This window comes from Astyanax mexicanus, chromosome 6 (assembly GCF_023375975.1).
Source record: "Astyanax mexicanus isolate ESR-SI-001 chromosome 6, AstMex3_surface, whole genome shotgun sequence".
In the NCBI taxonomy this organism is placed as follows: Eukaryota; Metazoa; Chordata; class Actinopteri; order Characiformes; family Acestrorhamphidae; genus Astyanax; species Astyanax mexicanus.
Window position 1 is genome coordinate 14,739,339 of NC_064413.1, and position 21,236 is coordinate 14,760,574.

General features: G+C 37.7%; 1 protein-coding gene across 1 annotated transcript in view; it reads left to right on the plus strand.

The window, feature by feature from the left end:
• nlrc3 (NLR family, CARD domain containing 3) overlaps positions 1-21,236 on the plus strand; it is a 36,830-nt gene extending 15,594 nt beyond the window's left edge. Inside the window, exons 4-19 of the mRNA XM_049480092.1 lie at positions 1,937-3,710; positions 4,053-4,139; positions 6,444-6,527; positions 7,778-7,861; positions 8,530-8,613; positions 8,777-8,860; positions 10,806-10,889; positions 10,991-11,074; positions 11,177-11,260; positions 13,106-13,189; positions 13,655-13,738; positions 15,017-15,100; positions 16,421-16,504; positions 18,826-18,909; positions 19,012-19,095; positions 21,025-21,236. Coding sequence (XP_049336049.1) covers positions 1,937-3,710; positions 4,053-4,139; positions 6,444-6,527; positions 7,778-7,861; positions 8,530-8,613; positions 8,777-8,860; positions 10,806-10,889; positions 10,991-11,074; positions 11,177-11,260; positions 13,106-13,189; positions 13,655-13,738; positions 15,017-15,100; positions 16,421-16,504; positions 18,826-18,909; positions 19,012-19,095; positions 21,025-21,115 — 3,044 coding nt within the window. The 3' untranslated portion in view covers positions 21,116-21,236. The remainder of the gene's footprint in view (positions 1-1,936; positions 3,711-4,052; positions 4,140-6,443; positions 6,528-7,777; positions 7,862-8,529; positions 8,614-8,776; positions 8,861-10,805; positions 10,890-10,990; positions 11,075-11,176; positions 11,261-13,105; positions 13,190-13,654; positions 13,739-15,016; positions 15,101-16,420; positions 16,505-18,825; positions 18,910-19,011; positions 19,096-21,024) is intronic.

Genomic DNA, 21,236 nt, shown 5'->3' on the forward strand with positions numbered 1-21,236 from the left:
AATGTATGACTACATCGGTGAGTGGGGCCAATTACATTTTGTTTAACTCAAACTCAAATATGCCTTTAGACTGATTTAGATCTATGCCCAGGTGGCATGTAAGGGTTTTCAGTAGTTAATGTTGATTTGAGCAGTAATTAATGAATAGTTACAATAAAGGAGACATAATTAGTAAGTAGTTCTCTGGGAGATATGTAAGTCTCAGTAATTAATGTTGAGTTAATTGTGAACTACTATAATCATTAGTTCAGTACTATCTACTGAGTAATTATTCAGTACTCCCTGGTAGTTAATAGAAAATATTTAGGTGTTAATGCAGCACTATTAATTAGTTACTGCTTAGTTCCTGCTTAGTTACTTATTAACTATGGAACAGTATTATAAAGTGTTACCGGGCAGGTCATCGTCTTATTTGGCCACTGAATTTAAAACAGGGAGAGAGACAGAAATTACTGTCAATGAGTATTTGTTCTCTCTTAACCCTTGTGTGGTGTTCATATTTTTGTTACTCGTTTACTTTGTTACTTGTATTTAATTCAGCAAAATTAAGCAATTTTACATTAAAATGCTTTACACATGCTTGCTTCACCTAAATTGCGAGCAATATAAACAGCTTACATGGTTAATATTTGCCCTTTACCTTTTTTATGTTACATTTCTTTTAAAAAGTGGTACTTTTTTTATTAGTTTTTAAATAAAATGTAAAAGAAAATGAATTAAACTCAAGATATGAGTAGAACATTTGTTAAGTTTCAAATTTACAAATGAAGCAATGTTTATTAGCCCTTGGCCAAATATACTGTATGTAATATAAATGTGTGTGTGGGGGGGGGTGTACAGTGTATGTTTATTGAAAATGTGTTTTGATATATGTTTTTCACAAAAAATGAGCCAATGCCAATGAGTTTGAGTTAGAAAAAATATTTTTTTTGTATCATTTGATGAAAAATGAAAACGGGTCCCACAGACCCGAACACCACACAAGGGTTAAAATCGCAGCCCACTGGTGGAGGCACTTATCCACCCTCTAACCCAACACCAAGAGTTGAATAATGCTCCATCAGCAGAACTGCCACAACTAAAACCTACTAATCTAAACATACAAACACATAAACACACACACACATAACCCCCCAAAAGTGCCAACTATGCTGGGAGCTCACTGAAAAAAATTAGTTTCAGAGAAATTTTAATTTAACTTCAACTCGGTTTCAAGACTTAAATGTTACATAATAAGTGAATAAGAGTAAATAAGTGAATTGAACTTCAGTCAAACCTTACTTTTAGTAAACTTTACTTAATTTCTACATACAATATTACCTAATTACAATTACTTAATTAATACAATATTACTCAAATAATTAAATAATAATAACATAATATATTATAATTCCTGAAATTTTAATATTTTTAGTTAAAACACACATTTAAATATTTACATAATCTCAAAGATTTATTTTGTAAACAGACCAAGTCTCACTGTCTCATGGACGGCATGTAATACTTTTTTTTAGAATAGTAAAAATAATGTATTACGTGCAATCCATGTGTTGAGACAGTATTTTTTAATTTTAGGAATTCTAATATATTATGTATCATAAATTATTTGGGTAATATTGTATAAATGAAGTAATTGTAATTAGGTAATATTGTATGCAGAAATTAAGTAAAATTTACTAAAAGAAAGGATTGACTGAAGTTCAGCTCACTTATTTACTTTACGTAACATTTAAGTCTTGAAACCGAGTTGAAGTTACTTACATTTATCTGAAATTAAATTTAGTTAAAAAAAGTGAATGCAGAAAGTTTTTTCCTCATCATTTTTTTCACTGCTTCACTACCAAGACAAAAAAAGCACTGATGCATATGATTGTGTATATGCTTTTTAACTCTTCTTACGCTTTAACACTTTTTTCCTTTATCCCTTTTGTCTTAGATTCTGTTGTTCAACAACACAAAGATGCCCTCTTCCAGCGACTCAGAGAAAACAGTGAAGGTTTTAACAGCTCTGATTCATCTCTGTTACTGGTTGATGGTGTATCTGACTTGCAGCAGAGAGAGCACGATCTTGTCCAAGTATCAGTCAACAGAGGAATGGGACCATTGCATGGCCGTTTACTGGGGCTGGAGAGGCTGCTTGCTCCCCTGACGAGGGTCAGCACCGCCCCTCGGGTAATGCTGACAGTGGGCGTGGCTGGCAGCGGGAAGAGCCGACTGGTCCGCCAGTTTGTCCATCAGTGGAGCTCCGGAAAGATATACCCAGATTTGAGCTTGGTGATTCCTGTTGCATGCTGGGAATTGAGCAATTTGGATCGGCTGTCAGTTGAGAGAATGCTTCGGTTGGTCGTGCCGTACGATAACGTGGATGTGATTTTGAACAGCAGTGACTGTAAAGTGCTGCTGATCTTTGATGGGTTGGAAGAGTTCCGTACCCCTCTGGACTTCTCGGAGGCTCCGGCAAATTCTGACCCTCGCAGAGAGCTTCCAGTGTCAGACCTCATCACCAACATAGTCAGAGGCAATCTGTTACCAGGAGTCATGCTCTGGCTTCTGTCAAGACCTGGCGTGGGATCAAAAGTACCTGCAGGACTGGTGGATCGTGTGACAGAAGTCCCCCCTTTTTCACCCACAGACATCCAGGATTACCTCACGAACCCCCCAAGACACTTGCAGGAAAACTCTCACACACCTTCTCAGGAATCCACGCCACGTTCTCGTGATGCAAGGGAGGAGGACCCTTCGCACAAGGTGTGGGATCACCTGAGTTTGCAGAAGCCTTTGCGTATCCTGTGCTCTGTGCCTGGCATCTGTCGCATTGTCACAAGGACACTGTCCCGCCTTGTAGGCTCAGAGTCCGAGGATTTGCTTCTTCCACGAACCTTGACGGAGATATACACTCACTATTGTTGGCCACACCTTTCCTCTTCAGACCCTTCCACTGGAAGCATCCGGAAATCACTAACTTCCCTGGGACGCCTGGCCTTCTACAGCCTCCTACGACGGCGTCACACATTCTGCGAAGCTGAGTTACGGACTTACGGTGTCGATGTGCCGCCACCACGAGGAACTTTGGGACACAGAGTCCTCAAGCGTGAGCAGAGTTGGTCATCAGAAAGCATCTCATGGCGCTTCTTGCATACGTCTGTGCAGGAGTTTCTTGGTGCGGTTTTCTACTACATGTCCTCTCGGCGGGGGATGTTTGATTTGTTCTCTGAAAGCGGAGTCTCTTGGCCGCGCATCGGCTTCCACAGCCATTACCGTGCCGCCCTTCAGAAAAGCAGCACTGCCACCAGTGGTAACCTGGACCTTTTCATGTGCTTCCTATCTGGAGTGTTGTCCTCGGCAACAGGAGCCCTACTGGGCAGTGCTTTGGGCGTAGGCCGGGAGGAGCAAGCGAACCAGCGCACCATGGCCATGACCCTGCTTCAGAACACGGTGGCAGGGTCAGGGAGCGAGCCGGTTAGTATGCGCAGTGTTTCCACAGTGGCCTGTCTGGCAGAGCTTCAGCAGGGGGAGTGGCTTCGGTCTGTGGAGGAGGACCTGATTGGCTGTAGGTTGCGGGGAAAGTTGAAGGGAGGGGTTTGTGCAGTGCTGGCGTACCTGCTGCAGGTGTCGGACGCCTGTGCCGAAGAGACGCACCTCTCAAACTGCTTAGACTCTGCCTCCCTCAAGAGACTTCTTCCACAGCTTCTGTACTGCAGCAAGTTACGGTAATGTTCTCATCAATCACACAGACTCATACAGACACAAGTGTGACAAACAAGCTGACTGTACTGTAAAAGCGGTTTACACAAACATCTGACATTTTTGCTTTAAAGAACTTGAGGTGCTAAAGCCTGTCATTCAGTTTTTCACACTTGCACTGTCCCGAGAGACTTTGGCTGGGGTTAAGTAATGGGTCATTTATGCACTTGGGGCATGATGCCTATACTATGCTTAAACAGAGTGGCACAAGCTGTACTTGAATGCAATTTAGATGCAAAACAGTTACATACAGTAGAAGTAGTGGTGTCTTGAAGCTTTTAATGGATTGGTGTATGCGTGTGTTTCAGCATGGAAAACAACGGATTTAAGGATGATGCAATGGAGCTTCTGGGGAGCTTGCTGAGTGCCAAAGACTGTCACATTCAGTTCTTAAGGTATACACAGTTTACTGTTCATTTTTTCTACTGTCTAATACTTTATTCTGATCTATTTCATTGCTCATCTCTCGATGCTTCAAATAAAGTGCACATCTCCATATTATACATGCCAAAGCTAAATCCAAATGATTCAAAATCTAAACTAATGTAGGCAACTACTGGTCATATTTATTGAGCTATAAATACAGAAGTAGTGTTTAACACATGTGTTAGGTTTGTGTAAAGCATGTGTAGTACAACATTCCAGAAAACTCGGCAGAGTTGTAGAGGTTGTTAATGGTGGTATTAGTGTTGCAGAGGAATTGCATCTTTTTCTTGTGTATCTTGTGGTAAGGTCTTGAGCAGTTTGTGGACGTGCATTGTTCAGTTGGAGTAGCCCACCGGAATGCATTCCTGGTTGCAGGAAGGACTGGCATGACTACCCATCAAATTTTATTCCTTACAGTTAATTCCTTTTTGAGTGCAACATTTTTTTTGAGGATGAGTGTAAACCTACTCAAAATAGTTTTTTTTTATCATTCAGTAAAAGAATTCAACTTTGTCACTTACCGTATTTTTCGCACTATAAGTCGCACTTAAAATCCTTTAATTGTCCCAAAAATCGTTTTAAAATGCGTCTTATGTATGAATTTTACCAGTCAGGTTGTAAGGAGTTGTAAAACCACTCCTCTGAAGTACAGAGTTATACAGGAGTTTCAGTTTAGTTCTCCAGCACCAAGGCTGGAGCAATATTAGCATTAGCCGCTAACTGCACTTACAGCTAGTTCTTTTGCCGTTCAGAGGTGAATATTATCAGCCTGTAGCCTGCTGCTAACCCCAGCTAGCACTGCTGGAGCAATATTAGCATTAGCCGCTAACCGCAACACTAGCTTTTTTGCTGTTCAGAGGTGAGTATTATCAGCCTGTAGCCTGCGCATTTACCATGTTAAAACAAGCTACGAGGGGCGAACCGCTAGCTAATATCATCCTGGCTTACTGGAACTCTCAGGGATCCTCTGTGTAGCGCTGTTACTGTAAATAAAATAAAACATTTTTGTCACAGAATTAATTCAAAATGTGTCAAAAACTTAAAAATAACCATTCTGTTAAATTCCTTGGCCCAGAATTGTATTGTATTTAGCAGGTCTTACCACTCGCCCTGTAAAGCTAAGCTAAGTTAAGTAAACAAAAGTGTAATTCTTAAAAAAAAACGCTGGATGTTAATCTACACCGATTTCTCTCCTGTTTATTTTGGTGAGTAAAGCATGTGTTCAATTGTCTGTATAGGTTGTTAACTCAAGGAGCTATGCCATTTTCTTCATCATTTTTTTCTGGTTCAAATTTGGGCTAGATGCAATAAAGGGTTAAAAATAAATGTCATGGGACATTATTTCATCCTGCTACCTGTCAGAATCTTAAAATAGACACTTCAAAGATTAAGAAAAAACAGGTGGGGAAAAAAGATGCCTGTTTCCATCTAGACTAAAATAAATAGAAGCGCTTTACTCACCAAAATAAACAGGAGAGAAATCGGTGTAGATTAACATCCAGTGCTCGTTTTTAAATGTTTTTTTTTTAAGAATTACAGTTTTGTGTATTTAACTTAGCTTAGCTTTACAGAGCGAGTGGTGAGACCTGCTGAATTAGGAGGTAAACAGGGTTATACCCCTGTTCTTTATTAGTGTTGCATAATGAGCCATATAATCCAGTGCGCCTTATGTATGAAAATATACCAGAAAATAGATGTTTATAGATAGTGCGCCTTATAATCCGGTATTTGAAATGTGATTGCAGAATGATCAGTGCATCTCTGAACTTTGAACTGGCAGTCAAAAGCTTTCCTCCAATGTTGCTTTTTCCAAAGATCGTGGAAAAACACAATTAGAGTATCTGTTAGTACACTCTATAGTTGTCCTGTGGTTTTGATTATAGCTTCACATTGCTCTGTCATTTTGGTTAAATGTTTATTTTAAATAATCTAAAGAAACTGCCTCCCACATGTTCTTCACTGGTATTAACATCTTCTGTTGTGGTTGGGTTTTTCTCCTTTCTCCTTTCCCAGCACAAACCCACATGTTCTCAATGCTCGTGATTTTTTTGCTCACCCTGAACCTGAACTTCGTTACCCATCAGCCCACTCCCTCAGTTGATGTGCAGTGTGGGGGCTGTAGTGTGTAGAGTGTATTGCAAATCAGGGTTTTCCACTAAACAAGAATGGACTCCTTCAAACATCAGTGCTTCTGAGTTGGAGAAAGGTCTTTAGTGGTTTGTCTTTTTTGCTGACTCTCTTTCTCTCTCTCTCCCTCGCTCTTTCTTATCTAGTTTGGCAGACAGCTCCATTAGCAGTAAAGGGATCAAACCACTGAGTCGAGCCCTTCTGGTCAATCGAACACTCACTATACTGGAGTAAGTCAATACAGTGCGTTTTCTATGTGTGTGTATAAAAGTTTGGGTACCACTTTAAAATAAGACTACCTTTATAAAGGGTTTATGAATGGTTTACAATTAGTTCATTAATGGTTACTAATTAGGTTGTAAATGCCTTAAAAATCATTAATAATCAGTTATAACACATACATAGAAAGAGCAACAATGACCTGTTGTTTGCCAAATAGTGAACCCACAGCCATCTATATTGTTGCTCTTTCTACGTATGCGTTATAACTGATGATTAATGATTTTAAAGTGGTACCAAAGTTTGAAATGACTGTTATTAATACTAAAAAAGAAATTGTCTTATATATTAACATTGGAGATAAAAACTTGAAGCAGATCCTTGTGTTTACTGTAAATATTTAAAGTATATCATGTGATTAATGCATTATTATTTACGCCAAGTTTGCGCAGATTTTTTTGCTGGCAAAATGCGTATAGAGAGCTTTTGTGCTGATACAAAGCACAATGGAGTAGAAAAGACACTCAATTTGCTTATTTATTAATTCATACATCAACTAATGCAGCACTAAAGCACATTCATGGCATTACTTACAGAAATAAAATAAATCCTATAAAGGAGTCCACACTCTACGCTCTCAGTGTAGTGTGAACTTCGCGTAAGAGGCTCTTAAAGGGAAAGTGTACACATTACTAATTACTGGCCAGTATATATTTCCCTTAGGCCATTTAAATGATCATCCCCCATTTTAGGCATGTGTTCAATATCAAACACTTCCTGAGATTATAGACTCAGCAAATTAAGATCTAATTCATAAATCCTTACAACCAAGCTAAGATGTTTACAATAAATATAAGTAAAAATATTTACTCCAGCACCCCATGTTGTCTTCATCTCCCCTCAAACAAGTATATATAAAGTATATACTAGTATACTAGTACTATAGTAGATTTTGCACATCTCCAAAATTTATTCCTAGCCTTGCTTAGGTGCATTTTCTGCCTCTCACCAACCAAGTCATGCCAAACACATTCAATAATGTTGAGGTCTGGACTCGTGGGGGGCTGGTTTATTCTGCTCAGAACAGCCAATGTTTTCTTTTGATTAATGAATTGAAATTCTAGTTTAAAAAAACGACTTACTTCTGCATGTTGAGTGTCTTATATTGACTCAATATGTTCTCGTATCTTTATATAGTAATATAAATGAAGAATGTTTATTTTACATAGTTTTTTAAATGTGATCCTCTTTTTGTTGATAGTCTTCATGGCAACAACATCGGCACCAAAGGAGCAAAGACACTGGCCGAGGCTCTGAGAATGAACCAGATCATTGTGTCGATTAAGTGAGTATTACTGAATATTACCTATAAAAAAAAGAGATTGTAAATTGTCTCTGTCATGCAGAAACCCTTACCCTTACCCTTTACAGAGAACGTAAAAAACTTTAATGGAAGTCAATGTCATCATTAAATTTTGAAACAATCTAAAAAATAACTGGCAGATTCACAATATGACAAAAAGTGAAAAAAAAAACACAAAAATGAGGATACAAGGTTTTGGTGTTACAGAGAAAATATGACATTTTTGACACTGTATAGTGATTAGTGTAAGTAGAGTCCTTATTGTGCCCTATGGTGTGAATACAATTTTTAGTGAAGAAAATGTAAAAAAAAATAATGATGTAAGAATATTAATATCAATTTTCTAATAACATTTAGGCATTTCCCATTGCCAAAGGCAGAAGTGTTTTTCTAACTAAAATGCCTAAATTAAAATCTGGTGCAGCACATAAGCTTCAGATGATTAGATCATCATTAGAGAGGTTTTTGGAGGAGCCTGTTTGATTTAAACAGCCTTCAGAAAGAAAGCTGTAAATATAGTTGAGTCTGAAGAGGGAATTTTGTCAGATCTTGTGAAGCAAAAATGTGTTTTCTAACAGTTGTGTAGATTTAATGAGAAGAGCCAAGAAAGTTGCATGGTGTGAAAGGTTGAAGTGTCTGTATATCTGTAGTCTTCAGAGTAACAGTATTGAGGATGAGGGAGCTCGAGCTCTGGCAGAGGTGCTGCAGTCCAACCGGAAACTCACCTCACTGAAGTAAGTGTGTGCTGTGTATGTGTGTGTTTTGTGTGTGTGTGTTGTGTGTGTTTGTGTGTGTGGGGTATGTTTTAAATTAAAAGTATTCTGTACCTAAGTATTCAAAAATGTATGTTGTTACCATGTCTGGTACCATGTGGTTTTATGTGTGTTTGTATTGTAGTGTTCAAAAGAACGGTATCGGCCCAGACGGAGTGAAGAGAATTGCAGAGTCCCTAAAAAAGAACCAGATTCTACAAGACCTCAAGTAGGAAGTGTGTGTGTGTGTCTGTGCGTGTGTGTGTGTGTGTGTGCTTGCAAGCATGCATGAATGCATGTGTTTGTATGGGGTGGAGGTGGGCCTGTATCCTGCTGCTTTAACCCACTTATGACACACAGTAATCATTCCTGTTGATTTTCTACACGCACATTTTCTCAGTGAGTTTATAAATTAATATAAACACATACATTTGAATCTGCATAAAAGTCATATTAAAAAGATAGGAATAAGAGCCACACTGTTCTTTATTGTTGGTTTGATTAGTTTTTCTACTTTTATCACTAATTTAAACCCACACCAAACATAACCTTGATTCTGTCTGATCTGTGTCTCTCACAGCTTAGGTAGAAATCTTCAGTGTCACACAACACATCAATCTCTTTATTTCATTTTTCATCTTTTTAATGTAATGTGAAAAAGAAGTGCTGCAAGTGCTTTTTTCCATCTCATATAAAGCTACTGTTTTTGTGAAAGTGAAGATCTTCTGACATGTTTATGAATTCAATTGGCTACCAGATTCCAGATGCACTCAGCTATCAGCAGTTTCCTCCAGTAACTTGATGTAAATACTGCCTAGCTCCAAAAAAGCTCCAAAAATACGCATTTCTACAATAATTTACTGGAATTCACCACATAATTCACTAAATTAAATTCAGACATTAACTGACTGAAATTGACCTGAATTTCAGGTCAACAACTGACACTACAGAGCAGCTCGGGGCAACAGATCTTTGCTGGGCTCTTGTGGGGCCACTGATTTTTTTTTTTTCACATATTCAAATACATAAACTTTTGAACATTTCTTCTGCATGTTCTTAAAGGACATACCTGAAAAGGCATGGGCTGGATTCAGCCACAACAAAACATAGAAAAACATTCAAAACAAGGGTAGTTACCTATTAGAAATAATTTCTATCATTTATAGATGGGGTCATTGACTGTGTGCAGTTAAGGCCCATAAATATTTGGACAATGACACAGTCTGAAACAACTGAGACTTTTAGACTTTCAGGTTTAATACAAGGGGATGAATAAAATATATATATATATATATATATATATATATATATATATATATATATATTTTCTTCTTCCCATCATTCTGATACAGGCTGATCTTTTTTTTTTGTAAAGACTAATCTTGCCCTTTCTATTAATTATTTGCACCTTGTGGGGCACCCTCAGTATTTGCTTGTGTGAAGTCTTTCCTTTATGGTAAACACTGATACACCAACTTCTGGAGAGTATTCTTTATTTGGGTGCATGTTCTTCTTTATGGAAAGTGGAAATTCTGTAATCATTCCCCACTCTGGTCTTTTGTAGAGGTGCAGGGATATTTTAGTCCCAGAGTTCACCACTGCGCTCTTTTTTTTTTTTTTTACTAGAATGTACCAAACTATTGATTTGGCCACTCCTAAGATTTTCGCTATCTCCCTGATGGAATTCTTAATTTTTTCAGGCTAATGATGGTCTGTTTCACTTCTGTTGAGATCTTCTTTAATCGTTGGTTATGTGTTAACAAAAACATCTTTTAAATGCAAATGCCAAGCCTGGAATCACCGCCAGACCTTTCACCTGCTGAACTGATGATGAAGAATGAGGAAATAGCTCATGCAGCCTATAAAATAGCTTTAGAGATCATTTGTCCAATTATTTTTAGCTTCTGAAATGAATAAGCTTTGTGGAAAAATGGTTGTAATTCCGAAACGATTCATAGGATATTTATAATTTTTAATTTTTAATTAAATCTGAAAATCTAAATTAGTTACATCATATTTGTTTCATTTTAAATCCAGTGTGTTGGCACGCAGAGCCTAAATCATGAACTTTGTGTCACTGTCCAAATACTTATGGACCTAACTGTATATGTGTGTGTGTGTGTGTGGATCATCTCTATATACCAGTAATATGATGTTTGTATGTATTTTGTTAGTGTATCAAGCAATCACTTGGGAGACCTTGGCACAGTGGCTTTGGCACAAGCTCTTGTGGTCAACCATACACTCTGCACTCTCAGGTAACACACACACACACACACAGACACGCATGACTGTATAGTTACAGTAAACTTGTGAAAAGCTGGCAGTTGTAAACTCTAGTTGTGTTTTTATCTGTTAGTCTCCAGAGTAACTCCGTCAGTGACAAGGGCATGAAGGCTCTCACTCTGGCCCTGCGCTCCAACAGAGGCCTGACCACACTGAAGTAAGTTAGAGAGTGTGTGTGCTTTATTTTACTCCATGTGACCATTATAAAAGAAAGCATGACATTTTATCTATGTGTGTGTGTGTGTGTGTGTGTATACAGCTTAAGGGAGAACTCTATAGGAGTTGAAGGTGCCAAGGCCATCGCTCGAGCTTTACAGGAGAACAGCACACTCAGAGAACTGGAGTGAGTACTTTGGGTATAAACAGTTAATTGTGTGGTTGGCCTAGCAATTAGCAATTCCAACTAATAACATTTTCAAGCATTTCCAACAAATAAAAGGGTTGCCTTTTTATTTTTTACTTCATTCATGCACAATTATAAATAGCTTGTAATAATAAAGAAAATAACAGATTTCTGACAAAAGGGAAAAATGGTAAATAAAAAAAAAATAGTATCACTGAACAAACACAACATTCTTACTTGCCTTCTGTTCCAGTAAATAAAAAAACTGTAATATAACCACACAGCTCTGGAGAAACCCCTCTACAACACTCTACATTAACAGCTATCTGACCAGTCAATAGTCAACAGTGTTGGGCACGTTACTTTGAAAAAGTAATTAGTTATAGTTACTTCTCCAAAAAAAGTCAGTTACTAACTGAGTTAACTCCACTATAAAAGTAACTAGTTACCAGTAAAAGTAACTATTGCGTTACTTTTTGTGTTACTCGCCCCGTAACACCCCCATTTCATAAGCCAGATGAATAGAGTGCACGACGAAGTAATTTACTTCGCTACATTAGAAAACTCCCCTTTACTGAGTAAAAAATAAAATGCTGGGGGAAAAAAAACAATTGTCTGAATTTAAAAAAAATAATAAAAAAACAATTGTCTGAATTTAAAAAAATAATAAAAAAACAATTGTCTGAATTTAAAAAAATAATAAAAAAAACAATTGTCTGAATTAAAAAAAAAAAAAAAAATTGGCGCAGATGCGTCGATGCTCGCGCGTGGAATAACGAGGCAATAACATCCTCATGCAATACAAAATGTGCTCCGCGGGACAGAGCTGTCAGCTTTCAAAACTTCCACATCAAACCTGCGAAAGCATGTGGTGGTAAGTTATATGTATATTCTAAATTCACTTGTTAGCTGTGGATTTACTTTACAAGGACCAGTAAATTCTGTCTATATGCGCGGCTCGGGGGAACCGGTGTTCTGTCAAGTTATGCTACCCTTCTTTACGGCACTACGCATGCACCGGCCAAGTTCTTTTGTATGATTTCATGTTTTTAATGATAATTCCTCAAGTTTTTATAGGGAACAGTAAACAATCTGCTTGAATGTAAAAACAAAACATGTAAATAGAAGTTAAAGCATAGCAATGGCAAATTAAAAAATAATATTGAACTGTAAAACTATAAAAATACGGTTTATAGTCACTTATATGATCATAACTTTTTAACAGTAAAGAAAAAAAAATGGATCATAGAAATAATAGTTAATTAAAAACGATTTAATTTATGATTTGTTGTACTTATTTACATCAAGTAATTAAAAGTAACTATGTAACTTTTACTCAAAGTACATTTTAAATTGAGTACTTTTTTACTTTTACTCGAGTAGAATTTTAGCAAAGTAAAGGTACTTTTACTTAATTACAATTTTTCAGTACTTTTTCCACCTCTGATGACTAGTTCCTTCTCCACGTAAAGCTTAAAACTCACAAACATGATTAACAGGGGACTCAATAAGAGCAATCTGGTGCTTTCCAGAACAGTCACAGCTAGTGTCACACTGGCTGAATGTGCAAGAAAAATATTTCTCCTTCTCATCCTTTGGTAGGGCGTCGCCCAATCACCTTAATAAAGAATTTCTGTGATTAATTACACAATACTAGTTTTTTTATTTGATTGACACCACAAATAGATACATCTCTAAAACAGATCTGCACAGAACTAGGTCCCTGGAACTGATAAAGTATATATGTGCTGTGGGGGGTTTTGTGGCCAGTTATACAGGATGTTTCATCAACTTTGTGTGATGTATGTGGCTAGATATCTAAAACTGTCTGTCTGTGTCTATCAGTCTCACTGCTAATCTTCTCCATGACGAAGGAGTGACGGCCATCGCTGGGTCAGTAAAAGTCAACCGAGCCCTCAGATCCTTACAGTGAGTCACTGATTCAGTACCTTGCAAAATAATAAATTCCCTGATGTCGAATATTAGATTTGTTTGGATTAAAACTTTACATGCCTTGGAATTTGGGTGATTTATACTTTATTTTGCATGACCCATTCTCAAAATCGATTCATTTAATTTAAAGAGATCTTGGTTTTATGTAAGTAAATGCTTGAAAAATACTGTTTCCAAATTGAAAGATGACAAAAATTTTGTCAGATAACAATATGAGCAACCAAGACTATGGCAACTAGGACTGTGGGCAATACTTTGCAAACTAACACACAGAGGAAGGGAGTATGCACAGTAAATGAGGATACACAAGTGTGGTGACTTTATTAGTCAGGGAACATTTCATGAGAAGTATTGGTGATCATACTGAATAAAAAAAAAAACCTCACATTACTGATCTGATTTCATTCTAATATGTGTCTACGTGTGTTGTGTGTGTTTTAGTCTCCAGTGGAACTTTATGAAGATTGGTGCTGCTAAAGCTCTGGCTCAGTCTCTCCACAGCAACTCAAGTATCCAGCTCCTGGAGTGAGTTCCACACTTCTTACACTTGTACCAGTCCTAGGCTACATCAATCTCTCATCCGGCATTACACTGCTGGAGCCTGTTCCTCTAAGAAAACAGAAATATAAAACTAGCCCCACAAGAAGCTTACCATTTAAAAATAAACATATGTTTTTTGGAATCCCAGAGCAGTGAGCATGCAACTGTAATCACAGGAACCTTTGTGTTTAACTGTTAAACATGGTGGAGGTAGCATTAAAGCTGATGTTCGTAAGTTTTGTGATTTAGGGCCCTCGCTGGTGATAATGGTTAATTGCACCGAGCATGCAGAAGAATCATTTTAAAAACTGGGTGGGTGTAATGCTGTCTCCTTACATAACAGATGAATCCGATTCCAGGTTATGTTCAGTCAGAGAGAGAGAGGGAGAGCACGCTGAGTCAGAAACTTCATTTTAACTACACACTGTGTTTTTACTATGAATGAATGAGCTGCTGAGCTCTGAGTTTCCCCTTCTGAAGTCTCTATTGCTCCATTGGCCGCTTGTGTTCAGTAAAACTGAGCCGGATCCTCTTTTAGAGGCTGTACGTGTGACGTAAGTACGTAAAGACGTGATGTGGCCAGAAGAACGCGAAATGCGACCCGACACACTGTTCCAGCACACTGGTACCATTGAACACAATATTCCATTCCCTCTCCACTCAGAAATGCTTCTGCTTTCAGTTTAGAAACTGTAATATAATACAGACTGCTACTTTAAGTATGGGGTCTGTTTTGTTGTCAGTTGGGCTGGTTCATGTAACAAAGCTGCGATGCATTAATCTGCCGCACCATGCCCAACTGGAACAGGCTAGAGGCGGCTTTACAGGATACTTGAACCTCCTTTCAATTGTAGTTTTCCCTTACAAACTTATAATTTTGCTTTAATGTCATAATCACTAATAGCATCAGCTATCAGCTGCATTCTAATCAAACAACTCTTTCTTTCTGCCTTTGTTTTTTGGTCAATGATTGTAGTTATACTAATGCATTAATAATTAATACAAATAGTTTTTTGGCTTTTCCAACAGGCTAGTATCCCCAAACACATCACATTTCTGACCATAGCTGTATTACACTCAACCCTCTCTTCTTCACATTCTATTCTTCCAACCGCCATTATCAGTAACTGTACAGACAGTCAACACATGCTGACTGCTGAGTACCGCATTTATCTATAATTGTGTTTCTAATGGTTTTAAACTATATCTATGCATGTCTATGACTTTTGCACAGTCCTGTAGCTTGTACATGTGTGTGTTTAGTTTGCAGGAAAATACTCTGGGTGATGAAGGCGTTGTTGCTTTGGCTAGTGCTCTAAAGGCAAACTCGTCTCTTGCAGTGCTCTAGTGAGTTTTACGCACACACACACACACACACACACACACACACACCAGCATACGCATGAAGACAGCTTTGGTTGCAGTATGTGGTCTGTTGGAATACAGCATTGACAGTAAATAGGTCAGGTTATGGACAGAGACATTCACTCGAACTTCCTGTGTTTGCGCTTATTGCTGATAAATGTAACTTGAAAATAATTTGATTTCTGTGATCACAAACATTTATACTAATGCATATCAAAAATTAGAATACAATTGAAAAGTTACTTTATTTCAGTAATTCAGTTCTAATGTGAAACTCATATATTATATAGACGTATTAAACACAGAGTGATCTATTTTAAGAGTTTATTTATTTTATTGTTGATGATTATGGCTTGCAGTCAATGAAAACCCAAAATCAGTGTCTCAGAAAATTAGAATATTATATAAGACCAGTGGGTACTTCTGGCAGTGTGGGCAGTGTGCCAGTTCCTGCTGGAAAATGAAATCTGCATCTCTATAAAAGTTGTCAGCAGAGGGAAGCATGAAGTGCTTTAAGAATTTGTGGAAAAACACAAAAAAATGGACTTTGGACTTGATAGAACACAGTGGATCAACGCCAGCAGGAAGCTTCACACTAGACCTCAAGCAGCTTGGCCTGTGTGTCTCTCCACTCTTCCTCCAGACTCTGCTCTCTTGATTTACAAATGAAATGTAAAATTTACTGATGATCAGTGATGGTTTGGAGAGACATGTCATCTGCTGGTGTTGATCCACTGTGTTTTATTATCAAGTTTAAAGTCAGTGCAGTTTTGTTTTCCCTCAAAATCTTACAGCACTTCATGCTTCCCTCTGCTGACAACTTTTATGGAGATGCAGATTTCATTTTCCAGCAGGACTTGGCACACTGCCCACATTCCCAAAAGTACCAGTTGGTCTTATATAATATTCACAGAATAGTCATCAACTGTAAAAAACAAAATAAACGCTTACAATAGATCACTTTGTGTGTAATACATCTATAAAATACATGAGTTTGAAAATTTGAACTGAATTACTAAAATGAAGTAACTTTTCAATGATATTCTTTATATTTTTAAGATGCACTAGTATTTATGTTTGTGATCATATAAGAAATCAAATAGATTTCAAGTTACATTAATCAGCAATAAGCAAGAACACAGGAAGTTCAAGTGAATGTCTCTGACCAAGTTGTTTTTATATAATATTTTGAGAGGAATAAGTACATGTACAAATACTTTACTCAGCTTAGGGCTTACATACAAATAAACAAATTTTCTTACATTCTATTGGGTAAATCTTTGTGTGCGTGTTTATTTTTAGTCTTCAGGGTGTATCAGCCGGTAAGGCCGGGGCTGAGGCTTTGGCTGAAGCACTAATGGTCAACCAGACTCTCTGCACACTGGAGTGAGTCACTGTCTCTTTCACTTCCTCTCCTGTTTCTGACTGTGGTTTTCTTTTTATATACTAACTCATAATCCACTTTATTAAAACCCCCTGCTTTGTGCTTTAACTCACTGATCACCTACTGTGGTGCTTGAAAGTTTGTTAACCCACTCATCAGAATATAAGTAGAATAATTTTTAGTTCTACTTCTTAAATTTGATCTAAATTGTAAGAAATATATATATTTTAAGGGTGGTGCTTGAGCACCTGCCCGTTTGGGTCTTAGTGCCCTTACAGCCCCCAAAGTGCCCTTTTATTAAATGTATTTATTATATTCCGCCAGCAAAACCCACCCCGTTGTCACCTGAAATATTCCGACAGCACCCCCGCCCCCAGGTCCGACTTTGAGCACCTGCCCCTCCGAATGTCTCTGCACAGCCCTGCTGATGCTTTAGGTTTTTCCACAACATTTATAATTAGATTATGGTCAGGATTTTGACTTGGCCATTTTAAAACATTGTGTGTTTTCTTCAATTTGAGAAAGGCTACGTTCACATTATGAGGCTAAAGTGACTTAAATCTAATTTTTTTTGCTCAATGTGGCTCAGCTCAGATTTTTTTCATGGCTGTGTGAACTTTTATATGTGTGGTCCTAAATCAGATACGTATCCGATCCAAGGACATGCAACATGAATGTGAACGGTCAAATCAAAATCTCTCTCATACCCACACATCTCTTGCTGTTTTTGCAGCTATAGCTTGAGCTAAAGCAAGCCTCCTCGACCTGAGCATGTGCTTCAGAAGAGCTGTTTTCTCTCCACTCCAGCAAAAGATGCTCCACATATGAGCTGCTTACATATCTATTTCCCTTTATAAAGCTGAGTCGTCTCTCAAATATGAGTTTTTTTGTTGTTGTTGGTGAAGAAGGCGATGTTTATACACGTATTAATGCGCACATGTGAGACGTTTCAGGGACAGATTCATTCACATTACACAGAGATTCAGCTCACCTACATTTGTGAATGTGAACCATCAACAAAGCCAAATCTGATCTGAGCTAATGTGAACGTAGCCTAAAGACCTTTAGTTGTTTAGAAGTTACCTTAGGTTCCTTTCTAACCTGATTTCAGTTAAAGCTATGTGCTTTAAAAGAACAAATAACTGTATTGGCCGATACTTAAGATTTCAATATCATCAGAAAATATGTACAGGTATTGTTCAGTCTCTAGCTAATATACACATTAAAAGAGCTGCAATGCCACCTTCAATACGAGTAAACTCAAATTGCATTTCCCGTGTGCAGCAATAGAAAGAGGCTTCATGCTGCAGCCTGTGCTCAAGTGATGTAACAAGGCTGGTGGTAGAGTGAGGCAGAGTAAGACAGAATGAAGTAGAGTGAGGTAGGGGCTCCACATTGAATACATAACACACACTACTTTTTAACCCTCCTATTATGCTAATTTGTCAGAAACAGCAATTGTGTTCCGGGGTTAATTTGAGCCGGTGCATGTTTAATTATCCAAAAGATGTCTGATACCCAAAAAAATCCTTACAAGCAGTGTAAATATTGTTTTTACTGACTCCATCACTAATTATTCTATCAATATTTAGTGCAATGGTGTTCTTTACCTCTAACAGGTAATGGCTCAAATAGGATATTTTTTTTATAAAAAAAAAAAATACATGTTCAAACTTTTTTAATGTTTAATTATTTTATTACTTTTAAAAGACCAACATATAAAACAATAGTTTTACATAACATTGAAACATAACATTGCAATTTTGTTTTAGTTTTATTTTTTGCAGGGGGTGGTTGCAAATATTTGAGATGAACCATTTTCATATTTTATGTTGATTACACTAATTAAGGCAAGCAGAAGAAATTCCACACTGAAAAAATACTTTTAACTATTTTTCCTAGATTTTTAAACTTTAGAACGGGTCAAATTGACCCAGAACATAACAGGAGGGTTAAATGGAAAAAAGGGTGCAGTCTAGACGAGTGCTAAAACTTTGAAGAAGCTTAAATTAAATTATTAAACTAATAATTGTGTTATCAAACAGCATTATATCACATCATATTTCTAACCATATCATGCACCCTAATTAAAAGTGCTCCACCATCAAGAACCTTACAGCTAAGAGCAGCTGCTCTCAGAAACTAACCATAGTTTACATATAGCTAACCTAAATTAAAGTGCATTAACAGATGAGCAAGGTGAACATACACAGCAGGGGTTTCTAATAAAGTGGCCAATAAGTGTAAATCAGCCATACCGTGTTTACCTATTTCTGTTTTTCATCCTTAAATGAAATATCTTACGTTCTCACTCTGTGATCAGTCTGCGTGGCAACTCCATTGGAATGGGCGGGGCCAAAGCTCTCTCCAGTGCTCTGAAAACCAACAGGAGCTTGAGAAGTTTAAAGTGAGTATAGACAGCACTGATTTTTTAGCCTGTATGTGTGTGGTGCTTTTTTATGATTTCACATAAGTGAGCATATTTTAGATGTGTATTATTTCTGTGTAGTCTTCAGGAGAACTCTTTAGGGATGGATGGAGCTATCTTCATCGCCACAGCGCTACGAGGAAACCACCAACTCACCTACATTAAGTAAGTGTTCATAATATATTATTGATTATATAGCTAGAGGCATACTACAGAGACTCTCTTGACAGAGATTACAAGCTGTGCCACGTGAGCTAAGCCAAAAAGTTCTGCAGGAATGTAGCTGATCAACATACCCAACAGACAGACTGATTTGTATGTTATTTTATTGGAAAATATTGGTTATTTATTAGGGCATGTAATACTCTGTGACATCTACATTACCATCAACTCACCTCCTCAGAAATCAGCATTTTGTGCATACATGTTAGTCTCACCCTGTGGAAACATACCATATTTTTCACACTATAAGGTGCACCATATTATTTTCTGGTCTATTTTCTATTACTATTTCTATAGACTATTTTCTGGTCTATTTTCATAAATAAGGCACACTGGATTATAAGGCGCATTTTAACAGACACTATAAGGAACTTCTAATTCAACAGGTCTCCACTGGGTGGTGGGGGGTGGGTAGCTAACTAAGTTAAGTAAAGCTAAGCTAAGTAAACAAAACTGTAATAAAAAAGACTTTCTTTTAAAGTCAAACGAGCGCTGGATGTAAATCTACACAGATTTCTCTCCTAAAAACTGTTTATTTGGGTTATTATATCGCTTCGGTTTATTTACAGTAAGCTTAGATTCCCGTATTTCTCCAGCACGAAGGTTGGAGCATTAGCATTAGAGGACAACCGATAGCAGGTATTGCTAATGCTGCTCCAGAGCAGGCTACGGGCCGATAATACTCACCTCTGAATGGGAAAATAGCAGTTGGCAACTAATGCTAATGCTACTACAGTGGCGGTGCTGGAGAACTAAACTGAAACAACACTGTACTTCAGCAGAGTGGCTTTACTGAATTCATACATAAGGAGCACTGGATTATAAGAATTTTTTGGGATTTAAGGATTAAATTAAAGTTTTTACAATTTTAAGTGCGCCTTATAGTGCAGAAAATATGGTAGGTCTTTTCCGCCCTAACAGACAAGACAATGATTGCACTCACAGCAGAGTGCAATACAAAACACTTCACACTGTTCACAAAATTGTAATTGCTCTAATGTTTTGTCATCTCCCTCTGTGGGCTTTGCATCACTGTGCTGAGAGCATGAATGAAAGGATATGTGTGAGACAGAGGGGAGGGCATGAGTAAATTGGTTTGAGATGCTGGTGCTCTATTCTGGCATCTAGTGGCAGAAATGATCATATACAGAACGTATAACTTTTCGTAGTGCAAGACATTTTGATCAGGGGTGCCCACACTGTTGCATTTCACTGTGCAGTAAAAGAGGTTTGTTCTTACGGTGAGCATCCACTGGCCCTTGAGCCCTGACGCATCCCATTCATTTCAATGGAGAGAGCCGCCGCATGCCGCAGTGCATGCTGGGTTGCGTTGGGTTGAGCGCAGCCCCGCTCTCTGGCAAGAAAGTTGAGCAGATCTCAACTTTATTCAAATGAATCTAGCTGCCACGCTGTGTCCAGCCAATCAGGGAACAGCAGGCTGCCACGCCACACACATAGGAGCCTCACACATACACAGAACAGGTGCCTTTCAAACACATAAGAGAGGCTAAAAATGGCGGAATATGGATTATAATTTGAATTATTATTATTTTTTTATATATATTTATCTTATACTTCAACTTAATATTAACTTATAATTGACTACATCTGTTGCTTAATTAAAATTCAAAAAACGTCACAGACACGCCCAAACGCAGCTAGCCGAGAGATCCGGCACGGCAACATGCATTGAAAAAAAGTGCCAGTGGATGTGCACCGTTATTGTGTGTGGCTATGGGTTCAGGGACATTTTCTGGCTAATAAAGCGTAAACTTACTAAACTTGTCTGCAAGAACTGAGAAGACTAGTAGGATATGTGGATATTATTATGGTTGTGAATGTGCATGTGTATTCATGGTTCTCATTTCTCAGTCTCCAGGGTAACGGAATTGGCGAGTCCGGGGCAAAGGTCGTCTCAGATGCTATAAGAACAGACGCAGCGGAGTGTGTGGTGGACATCTAACACACCCAATTATATATATTTCACATAATTTATTCATTTCAAAAATCCATGTCAGTTAAGCTCATCTTATTGTGTGTGTATATATTATATACTGTATTTTTATTAAAAGATTAACATATCA